Source organism: Rhinoraja longicauda, chromosome 5, assembly GCF_053455715.1.
Source record: "Rhinoraja longicauda isolate Sanriku21f chromosome 5, sRhiLon1.1, whole genome shotgun sequence".
Lineage (NCBI taxonomy): Eukaryota > Metazoa > Chordata > Chondrichthyes > Rajiformes > Arhynchobatidae > Rhinoraja > Rhinoraja longicauda.
Window position 1 is genome coordinate 32,285,268 of NC_135957.1, and position 12,314 is coordinate 32,297,581.

A 12,314-nucleotide genomic window follows, 5' to 3' on the forward strand; every position below is an offset into this window, starting at 1 on the left:
TATTTAATATTTATTACTTTAAATTAGTAAAAATATGTAGCATCATTTATAAGACTTAAAACCAATAGGGGGCAGTCTCTGACTTCATTAAGATTTATTTATTAAACTTCCAATAGTTTATTAGGTTGAAATGTATGTGCAAGCACTAGTTTTTCCTTTAATTTACTATAATCTCATTGCATAGTTACAATTTTTGTCTAGTTTACTTTTGATTATTTACACCTGATTATTTACACCTGATTAAATACATCTATTGATTATTTACCCCCTGAAACCCAACAACCAGTCAAATTTAAACAGCCTCTTACACTGCCTTGAGGACATAAAATGTTGGATGACACAGAACTTCCTCCAATTAAATGAGAGCAAGTCTGAGGTCATCCTATTCGGCCCCCCCGACTCCATCAAATCGATAACAGGCAGTCTTGGAAGTCTATCCTGCCTAGTCAAACCGCATGTCAAAAACCTCGGCATGATATTTGACTCTGCATTAAAATTTGATAAGCAAGTCAACGCTGTGGTAAAAGTCAGCTTCTTCCAACTTCGAACCATAGCTAAAATCAAACCTTTCCTCCAATTCGACGACACAGAAAAAATCATTCACACTTTCATTTCCTCCCGCCTAGACTACTGCAACTCCCTATACACTGGGATCAGCCAATCTTCCCTGTCCCGCCTGCAACTGGTCCAAAACGCCGCAGCGAGACTCCTGACGGGTACCCGTAAAAGGGACCACATCACCCCGATTCTGGCCTCTCTCCACTGGCTCCCTGTACGGTACAGAATCAACTTCAAGCTCCTCCTATTCACGTATAAAGCCCTAAATGGACATTCCCCCCCCACATCAAAAATCTTCTAACTCCAGGTCCCTCAGGTCGGCCGACTTGGGGCTACTCACTATCCCGCGGTCTAGGCTTAAGCTCAGGGGTGACCGCGCTTTTGCGGTTGCAGCTCCTAGACTGTGGAACAGCATCCCTCTCCCCATCAGAACTGCCCCCTCCATCGACTCCTTTAAGTCCAGGCTCAAAACCTATTTCTACTCCCTAGCGTTTGAGGCTCATTGAGGAGGCGCTGTGAACTGTTTGCGTGCTACTGTATGTTTCATTTTTTTCCTTAGTACCTAATCAGATGTACAGCACTTTGGTCAACGTGGGTTGTTTTTAAATGTGCTATACAAATAAAATTGACTTGACTTGACTTGACCTAACATCTATTGTGATACATCTATCTATTAAATTGATAGATCGGTAGATGAAAGCAATTGCTCTTTTTGTATTATGATTGTAGAACAGATACTCAAAATTGCTTGAATCTTATCTCCTGTTACCTTTGATGGTCTTGTCTTCTCACTCTATTCTGCTCGGAAACCTTCCCAAAGAAAGTGAGATTATGATCTCTAATGTTATGGGAACTTGCATTCTGTTCCTTTTTGGTGCAATAGGATAACATTGTGGTATTGCTGAATCACGCCCTTGACTGCAACGTAATAAATGAATGCATTTTAATTTTACTAGGATGAAATCCTATGCAATGTTTGGAGACGTTACTTGCAAAAAAGTCAACAAGCTTATACAAGCAAACCAATTGCCATCATCAGCAGAAAACGGAAGGTAGGTGTGATTGAAAAAACATTGGTGATATCAGCTGTGAGTAAAAAAAACTTGTATGTTTTTAGTATATGGAAAAAGATAGTTTATCTCAAGTACATTCTGGAATATTTTACCTCTATTGTGCTGAGAAACTAGGAACACAAAGTGAACACCATACTGTTGTTGCATACAGATGTTTATCCTCCAAATAACCATATTCTCATGTTATATGAGAATGTGGTTCCCATATGTCTTTTATTTCCATTCGCTTAACCATCTAACTTGACGTTAGAAAGGTCAGCATTTATTTCCCACCCCTATGTGTCCTTGTAAAGTAGCAGTGAGTTAACTTAATCCCAGCAATTCCAGGATTTTGACTTGAAGATGGTGATATATTTTCAAATCAGATAGTCTGTGCCTTGGAGGGAAACTTGAAAGTGCATTATTTTTATGTTCTTGCTGCACTCGTCCTGCCCAGTGGCAAGGTTGTACATTTAGAAGGTGATAATTCGTTGTACGGCTGCGCATTTATCAACACAATAACAATTTGGCCTGCTCCAACCACGTTGATGCTATGGCTAAGAAAGTCTCTACTTCCTTAGAAGACTAAGGAAATTTAGCATGTCTTCAACAAACTTTAAGAGTTTCTACATATGGACTGTTGGTAGCATTTTATCAGGATTTATTACTACTTGGTTTACCAACTGCTCTGCCCCTCACTACAAAAAAATTGCAGAGAGTAAATGCAGTCCAGCCCATCACACAAACCAGCAACCCCACCACCCCCAACATCTCTATCTACATTCACGCTGCCTGGGGAAAACAGCCAACATAATCATGAAGACTAGGAACTGCAGATGCTGGAATCTTGAGTACAATACAAAGTGCTGGAGTAACTCAGTGAGTCAGGCAACAATCACTGGAGCACATAGGCAATATTTTTGGTTGGCTCCTTTAGACCAGAATGAAGGACCAACCTACATCATTGTGGCACTTGCACATTTTATTTATCTGCACCTTCTCTGTAGTTGTAGCTGTAATACTATACAGTAAACCCTCGTTATTATGGACCTCTTTATAACGCATTTCAGTTCTAGTGGACAGAGTGTCCCCACAGTAATCAGACACCACTGTCTCTTTAAGGCTGCTAGTTAAACTGGAGACCATTGAAATGGACAAGTGAAACTGACATGCAATTGCTTCAATTGACACTTAACTCTATTAAACAATGTAGCAAATAGCCTTAAATATTTATGGCAGCAACAAAAATACATTTTTAGCTGTATAGAAGAACTTTGTACACTCAGCAGGTTCGGCAAGTTAATATCTTTGGAAGGAGAAACAGCACCCCAATGTCCTGGATCTCCCATTTTGCTCTCAATCTCTGAATGTGGGAAACAGCAGCAGGGGTAGTGGTTATTGCCGTTCCCCAGCTGCACTGGGCAAGGTGATGCCAGGCCGCTGCACTCCGTGTGGTGTGTGAGGTCCCACTGGGTTCTCAGTGACGGGGCTGCAGGATTCTCAAAGGTTTCATTGTCACATGTACCAATTAAGGTACAGTGATATTGTCACATGTACCAATTAAGGTACAGTGATATTTGGATTCTGACCTGGTGCCCAGGCAGTGATGTCTATGATGGGGGGGGGGATCCTTACTCGGTTATAGTGGACAATCGGCAATAACGGACATCATTTCCCCCACTGTGGTCCGTTATAACGATGGTTTAGTGTATTACTATACTCGACACGCTGGGTATTTTTCTCTTTGCACTACCTCTTGAACTTGTATATGGTTTGATTTGGTGAATAATATGGAACACATTTTTTTCACTGTATCTTGGTACACGTAACAATATTATACCAATAGCAATGAAGCTATCATGATGGTGAGAGTGAATATTTGAGCTGGTGCACTGTGTTTGATAAAATTTACTGAACTTTCTCTGGAATTAAGATCCTTGGGTGGTGAAGCTGTTCTCATTCAGGCGCAAAGAGAGTATTCTGCCACATTAATGATATGGGCATGGTAGAAAGGCTTTGGGAGTCAGGAGGTAAGGGGGCTTGCTGCAGAATATTAAGTTGCTTGTCTGCTCTTGTTGTAACAGTACTGTAAATCCTCGTTATAACAGACCATGTGGGGTCAGGTGAGGGGGGGATGGTGTCTGTTATTTCTGATTGTCTGTTATAACCGATAAAGGTATTATCATTGCTGTAGTTGAAACAAAGAACTGCAGATTATGGTTAATACACAAAGAGCTGGAGTAACTCAGCAGGTCAGGCAGCATTGCTGGAGAACATGGATAAGTAACATTGAGACCGTTCTTCAGACTGATTCAGTCTGCTGAGTTACTCCAGCACTTTGTTCCATTTCAACTTAAAATTAGGCACCGATGCCAATGGTCTGCACCACCAAGCCCTTCTTCACCGGTTCATGCGGCTCATGTTGCAGCCCCTAGGGTGCAGCGCTTTCTTCAGGCCGCTAAGAGACACACTCGGTTACCGTGAGGGTCCCTCCCTTATCTGCTGCTGCTCCCAAGGTGGAGTATGTTGGCGAGAAGGAGGATGAAGTGGCTGTGGGAGGAGGTAGGGGAAGAGGTCGAGTGGACAGAGCGACAGTGAGAGGAGGCGACGGTCGAGCGTGGAGCTGATAAAGCCTCCGCTGACAGTAAGACATAGAGGCAGGTGAAGGGGAACGAGCCCCACTGTGACCGAGCGCTCCTGGCGGTCGCAGCGGCCTAGGGGAAACTCCTAACGATGGCCTCATCCAATTAAGGTGCAGCTTTTGATGTCTTGTAGATTTGTGAATTCTCCAGCACATCATCCATCTTTTTCTCACTTGAAGTACTTTTGAAGTAAATGTACCAATCACATTTACTGACATTATTTTCCATTTTCTACTCTTTAGCATATTCCTTTATTTTATGTGTATCCCCTTATAGTTTCTTGAATTAATTATTGTTGCCTCTATTATAATTAATGTGTCATTCAAAATTTGCCAGATAATTCTACCCTTACATCCAGGTACTTGCACATATAATCAGAACTAGTTTCTCAACGGAACCCAGTGGCACACCACAACTGTCACCACATCCATCCAAAAGAACCTTATATCGCCTCCACTAAGTATCTCTGGTCATCAAATTAGTACGGCTCTCTTAAACCATTACCACTACTATTACATTTCAAAAGATTTCTGTGGTCTCTGGCTAAAGTATTTCTGTTAAACACATTTGCTGTATTTCCACATTTACTTGTTCCACAAAATTCTGTCGCCACCTGAGACACAATTGTTCCTTCAAAATCAATGATAGTTGGTTCGAATTATTTTTTTCTCCTACCTTTCGTAAGCCAATTTTTTCCTATCATATTGAATCATTTCTTTTGCATAATACTGTAATGTAATTTTCTGCATTTCAATTTGCTGTGATCAAAAACTATTTAATAAAGAAATCATGGAGCCTTTTTTTAAAAGAAATATGGAAGGCAAGAACAGTCCATGGTATCCAACTTGGTATTTCTGCGTACATTTTTACTCAGCTCGATCTAAACATAGATTTGAAACAAAAACTGAAAATGTAGGTAAAAATCAGCAGGTCACAGCATCTGTGGAGTGGGAGTCAGTCAGCATTTTGTGTCTGACACTTTGTCAAAACTGTTTAAAATAAAACTTTCATCTAAAACAATGTTTATTGCTATTAACTGTTCAGTGTAGAGCTTGGAATTAACTCAAACTCTGAATTTATTCTGTTTATTAAAACAAAATAATGTATTCCATTAAAAGTCATGAATAGAAAAAAATCTTTGTGTTCTTCTTTCATATAGAAAGTAGAACGTCAATGGACCAGAGTGAATGTGGTGGAGCACACTACTTTCTAGTTTATAGATTGGTTTCTCATTTTGTTTACGCGCATGTCCTTGCATGTTTGAACACGAATGAAACAAAATCTCTACCTTTCAAAAACCTTGCAGGAGGTTAATTCCGGTAATGTGTTGCTTTGCATTTAAAGAAGCTGCAATGAGTCACAATAGGAGGCATTACCAAGCCACTTTTTTTTTAAACAAAAAGTATGCTGTGTTAATAGAATGACACTTTCAAGTGATTAAAATCTTGAATGTAATATGCTTGCATATTGTTTTTACCCACAAGTGCTAGATTAGATGTAATCAGGTTAATTTAATGGAACAATTGAGTGTGAAGATCCAGACATTTTCTAGATCTACACTGATGTGTTCTTCTATTTCTACCATTGTCCATTCCTCTTTTGGTTCAATCTGTACATGAAATTTTATTACAAAAGACAATAGGTGCGGGAGTAGGCCATTCGGCGCTTCGAGCCAGTGATCATGGCTGATCATCCACAAATTCACCGTGATCATGGCTGATCATCCACAATCTTAACCCCGTTTCTGTCTTCTCCCCATATCCATTGACTCCATAATCATTAAGAGCTCTATCTAACTCTCTCTTGAAAGCATCAAGGGAATTGGCCTCCACTGCCTTCTGAGGCAGAGAGTTCCAAAGATTTACAACTCTGAGTGAAAAGGTTTTTCCTCACCTCTGTTCTAAATGGCCTACCCCTTATTCTTAAACTGTGGCCCCTGGTTCTGGACTCCCCCAACATTGGGAACATGTTTCCTGCCTCTAGTGTGTCCAATCCCTTAATAATCTTATGTTTCAATAAGATCCCCTCTCATCCTAAATTCCAGAGTGTACAAGCCCAGTCGCTCCAGTCTTTCAACATATGACAGTCCCGCCAATCCGGGAATTAACCTTGTGAACCTACGCTGCACTCCCTCAATAGTAAGAATGTCCTTCCTCAAATTTGGAGCCCAAAATTGAACACAATACTCCAGGTGTGGTTTCACTCGGGGCCCAGTACAACTGCAGAAGGACCTCATTGCTCCTATACTCAATTCCTCTTGTTATGAAGGCCAACATTCCATTAGCTTTCTTCACTGCCTGCTGTACCTGCATGCTTCCTTTCAGTGACATGAACTAGGACACCCAGATCTCGTTGTACTTCCCCTTTTCCTAACTTGACACCATTCAGATAATAATCTGCCTTCCTGTTCTTACCACCAAACTGGATAACCTCACATTTATTCACATTAAACTGCATCTCCCATGCATCTGCCCACTCACGCAACCTGTCCAAGTCACCCTGCATCCTCATAGCATCTTCCTCACAGTTCACACTACCACCCAGCTTTGTATCATCTGCAAATTTGCTAATGGTACTTTTAATCCCTTCATCCAAGTCATTAATGTATATTGTAAATAGCTGCGGTCCCAGCACCGAGCCTTGCGGTACCCCACTAGTCACTGCCTGCCATTCTGAAAGGGACCCATTTATCCCTACTCTTTGTTTCCTGTCTGCCAACCAATTTTCTATCCATGTCAGTACCCTACCCCCAATACCATGTGCTCTAATTTTGCCCACTAATCTCCTATGTGGGACCTTATCGAAGCCTTTCTGAAAGTCCAGGTACACTACATCTATTGGCTCTCCATTGTCCATTTTCCTAGTTACATCCTCAAAAAATTCCAGAAGATTAGTCAAGCATGATTTTCCCTTCGTAAATCTGTGCTGCTGTTACAATCCTGATACTGCTATCCAAATGTTCCGCAATTTCTTCTTTTATAATTAACTCCAGCATCTTCCCCACCACCGATGTCAGGCCAACTGGTCTATAATTTCCTGTTTTCTCTCTCCCTCCTTTCTCAAAAAGTGGAATAACATTAGCTACCCTCCAATCCACAGGAACTGATCCTGAATCTATAGAACATTGGAAAATGATCACCAATGCGTCCACGGTTTCTAGAGCCACTTCCTTAAGTACCCTGGTATGCAGACCATCAGGCCCTGGGGATTTATCAACCTTCAGTCCCATTCTTCTGAATTAATTGTAAAATTAGCATTAATTAAATATTATCAATAAGAATTATAACCCTTTAATCAGTTTACTTCAAAGTGTAGTGGCACTAACTGAACACTATAGAACTGATGAACTAAATGGCTTCCTTATGCTCCTTAACAATTCTATGATCCTGCAACAGGTTTTCCTTAAATAGCCTAATTTGCAGCATAGACCTTTGGATGGGAGCAGACCATACATCCAGGAAGACCATATATCCATGATTACACAATTTGACTTTCTTTGAAAAATGCAGCCCCAAAAATACCAAATTTCTGGCTTTTTGTGTCTCACTAGGGCACTGGGAAAATTACTAACCATTTTTTTATGTATTTAATCTAGCCTTGGTTCTAAGGTTCTTCAGTTAGTGTCATAGACTGATACAGTATGGAAACGGGCCCTTCGACCCAACTTGCCCACACACCGGCCAACATGTCCCAGCTACACTAGTCCCACCTGCCTGCGTTTTATCCATATCCCTCCAAACCTGTTCTATCCATGCACCTGTCTAACTGTCTCTTAAACTTTGGGATAGTCCCAGCCTCAACTACCTCCTCTGGCAGCTTGTTCCATACACCTACCACCCATTGTGTGAAAAAGATATCCCTCAGATTCCTATTCAATCTTTTCGCCCTCACCTTAAACCTATGTCCTCTGGTCCTTGATTTACCTTCTCTGAGCAAGAGACTCTGTGCATCTACCCATTCTAAACCTCTTATGATTTTATACACCTCTCTAAGATCACCCCTCATCTTCCTGCATTCCAGGGAATAGAGTCCCAGCCTACTCAACCTCTCCTTGTAGCTCAGACCTTCGAGTCCTGGCAACATCCTCGTAAATCCTCTGTACCCTTTCCAGCTTGATAACATCTTTCCTATAGCACAGTGCCCAGAACTGAACACAATACTCTAAATCCGGCCTCACCAATGTCTTGTACAACTGCAAAATGAGCTCCCAACTTCAATGTGCAGGAAAGAACTACAGATGCTGGCTTAAATCAAAGGGAAGACACAAAATGCTGGAGTAACTCAGCATGACAGGCAGCATCTCTGGAGAGAAAGAATGGGTGATGTTTCGGGTCGAGACCCTTCTCCCAACTTCTATCCAACAAATCATCCTCCAACATTTCTGTCACCTCCAACGGGACCCCACTACTGGCCACATCTTCCCATCTCCTCCCCTTTCGCATTCCGCAGAGACTGTTCCCTCCGTAACTCTCTGGTCCACTCGTCCCTTCCTACCCAAACCACCCCCTCCCCGGGCACTTTCCCCTGCAACCGCAGGAGATGTAACACCTGTCCCTTTACCTCCCCCCTCAACTCCATCCAAGGACCCAAACAGTCTTTCCAGGTGAGACAGAGGTTCACCTGCACCCCCTCCAACCTCATCTATTGTATCCGCTGCTCTAGATGTCAACTTCTCTACATCGGCAAGACCAAACGCAGGCTCGGTGATCGTTTTGCTCAATACCTTCGCTCAGTCCGCCTTAACCAACCTGACCTCCCGGTGGCTGAGCGCTTCAACTCCCCCTCCCACTCCCAGTCTGACCTTTCTGTCATGGGCCTCCTCCAGTGCCATAGTGCGCCCACTGGAAATTGGAGGAACAGCACCTCATATTTCGCTTGGGCAGCTTGCAACCCAGCGGTATGAACATTGACATCTCCAACTTTAGATAGTTCCTCTGTCCCTCTCTTCCCCTCCCCCTTCCCAGTTCTCCCACTGTCTTCCTGTCTCCACCTATATCCTTTCTTTGTCCCGCCCCCCTGTCATCAGTCTGAAGAAGGGTCTCGACCCGAAACGTCACCCATTCCCTCTCTCCTAGATACTGCCTGACCTGCTGAGTTACTCCAGCATTTTGTGATACCTCCCAACTTCTTTACTCAATACTTTGACTGATGAAGGCCAATGTACCGAAAGCCTTTTTGACCACCTTATCTACCTGCAACTTGACCTTCAAGGAACCGTGCACCTGTACTCTTAGATCCCTCTGCTCCACAACACTCCCAGAGCCCTACCATTCACTGTGTAGGTCCTGCCCATGTTAGACTGTATTAAATTCCATCATCCATTCCTGGCTAATCGATGCAATTTTTCACAACCATCTTCACTATCTGCAACACCGCCCACTTTTGTATCATCAGCAAAGCTGTTTATTAAGCTGCACCTGTAAGACCATTAGTATGTTTTGTGATCACAGTTTAGGTTAGTTTAGAGATACAGCGTGGAAACAGGCCCTTTCGACCCACTGGGTCTCGGCTGACCAGCAAACCCCGCACATTAAACCTATCCTATACCCACTAGGGACAAATTTTACATTTATACCCAGCCAATTAACCTACATCCCTGTACGTCTTTGGAGAGTGGGAGGAAACCGAAGATCTCGGAGAAAACCCACATGGTCACGTGGAGAACGTACAGTCGCCGTACTGACAGTACCCCTAGTCAGGATTGAACCTGGGTCTCCTGCGCTGCAAGCACTGTAAGGCAGCAACTGTACCGCTGCGCCACCATGCCGCCATGCTGTCCCATTTTTTTCTTTTTCTTTTGTTTGTGTAAAGTGGGTTTGGGATTTGCTTGGTTGTCAGCAGTTACAAATGAGTACTTGGCATGCAACATTCTAAGCCCTTGGAGTTCTTAAAATTTTTGTTCTTTTTTCACTGCTTATAAAGTAGCAATCAGAATTAGATTAACAGTCTAACTGGAAGGTCGTGATGAGCCCAAAAGTTTATTTCGAGTTGTGATAATCCCCAGTGGAGTGAAGTTAAGTTCTTCAGCTGTTAAATCGTACCTTTGCTTGGTCAACAGTACACATTATTAACTTGAGAAAACTAACAAAGTTTTAGGATTAAGTGCAGTAGTGATTTAGTTCAATTATATACAGTAGTTTAATTATCATATTGATTTTTTGTGTGGGCAAGTTGGGCTGGAGGGCCTGTCTCCACACTGTTTCACTCTATGACTTGGTGATGTAAAGACTAGATGAAGTATGGAGCAAAACCAAAACTTCTGGAGGAACTCACTGGGTCAGGCAGTATCTGACGAGGGAAATGGACAGTCGATGTTTCGGGTTGAGACCTTTTGAAAAGCAGCCCAGAGGAAGAGTTTGCTTTTTGCAACAGATTCCAGCATTTGCAGTCTTTTGTGTCTCCACTAAATTAAATATGTTTTTTATAAGTTAAAGATTTATGGTGGCAGTAGAATTTGCATGTAATAATAATAATAATAATTCATTTATTTTATATAGCGCCTTATCGGGTGCTCAAAGCGCTTTACAAAAACAATTAACATAAAAACAAACAGACAAACTATCCTGACGGAAAAGCGGCGAATAAACAACGCCAGCGTCCTCTCACGTCAGGGTCCGGCAGTAGACAACAAAAAGCACAGGACACACAGATACAATTTTTACACAAACAGCCATCACAGTGATTGCTCTAGGCATACCCTCACTGTGATGGAAGGCAAAGTCTTATCTCCTCCTCATTCTTCTCCCGTGGTGCCACGAGGTGATCGAGGCTCCCAACTTTTTGAAGCCCCCACCGGGCGATGGAAAGTCCCAGGGCCGAGCCGAGCAGGCCGATGAAAGTCCTGAGCCCATGAACACATGAAAGTCATGTGTTTAAAGTAATATAGATTCCATAAAGTTACATGTTTGCAGATACTTTCATTGCTCTTTTCGGTTCCTGGAAGTCTACACGAAGCAAATGAGCTAAACACTGGGTGTGTTATTGTTGCTTTTATGAACACTTAGTTTTACTTCTAAATTAATGTAATTTTGATGAGTTTCATATATTGTATGCCTGCAAGGTGGTGCATCTGTGTGAAAATGCCACCATACTGGTGTCTGGAAAATTCTCAGTGTATTCATTCCCAGAGTTTCACGGTATGATGGCACGCTCTGAAATTAAGAAACCTCTGAGGATTTAACTGATATAATGCTTGTTTCTTCTTGAATATATCTGAAACCTATGGCAAGTTGGCATTATTACTTTTTTGGCCAGTGATATTGAAGCATAAATGCAAGTGTTATACAGTGGCCAAAAGAGGAAGTGTACATTGAAAATACATGACCTGGATTAGCTCCTTCACAAATAATATCTCTGGTAACACATCTAGGCATTGAAAAGTTGTTATCATATTGTTTAAGTTGGTAAAGTGCTTTTGCAATTTCTGCACTGTACAGAGATTCTTCTTACATTTAAGGCACAGCTCCCAATTGCATTGTTTAAGTACAATTTTTTTAATTGTGCAAAAGATCATCATGCACATGGGCTATAATATTTTTGTAGAGCTAGTTGCAGGAGAAATTGCATACACAATTAAAAATTGATGTTGGAAATCTGGAACCAGTTCTATGAGAAATTTGCTATCTTTTCATCCCTTTCCACTTAACATATCCTTTTCCGCTTTCTCTTAAAACCATTACCTCTGCAACTCCTTGGTTCGTTCATTCCTTCCCACCCAACCCACCCCCTCCCCAGCTATTTTGTCCTGCAACTGCAGAAGATGTAACATCTGTCCCTACAAATCCTCGCTCACTTCCATTCAGAGACCCCAACAGCCCTTCCAGGTGTGCACCAAACCTCGTCGACTGCATTTGGTGCTCCCTATGTGGCCTCCTTTGCTTTGGGAAGACCAAGTGTAGACTAGTCAACGGTTTTGCTGAACTCTTGCTCCAGTGCGCGAAGTCCCACTGGATCTCCCTGTTGCTAACCATTTTAATTCCCCTTCCAAATCTCATACCGACCTTTCTGTCCGTGACCTCCTCCATCGCTAGAGTAAGGTCACACACAAACTAAAGGAACTGCA

General features: G+C 42.2%; 1 protein-coding gene across 1 annotated transcript in view; it reads left to right on the forward strand.

The window, feature by feature from the left end:
- taf1b (TATA box binding protein (Tbp)-associated factor, RNA polymerase I, B) overlaps nucleotides 1-12,314 on the forward strand; it is a 54,589-nt gene that overhangs the window by 17,694 nt on the left and 24,581 nt on the right. The window contains exon 5 of the mRNA XM_078399251.1: nucleotides 1,515-1,610. Coding sequence (XP_078255377.1) covers nucleotides 1,515-1,610 — 96 coding nt within the window. The remainder of the gene's footprint in view (nucleotides 1-1,514; nucleotides 1,611-12,314) is intronic.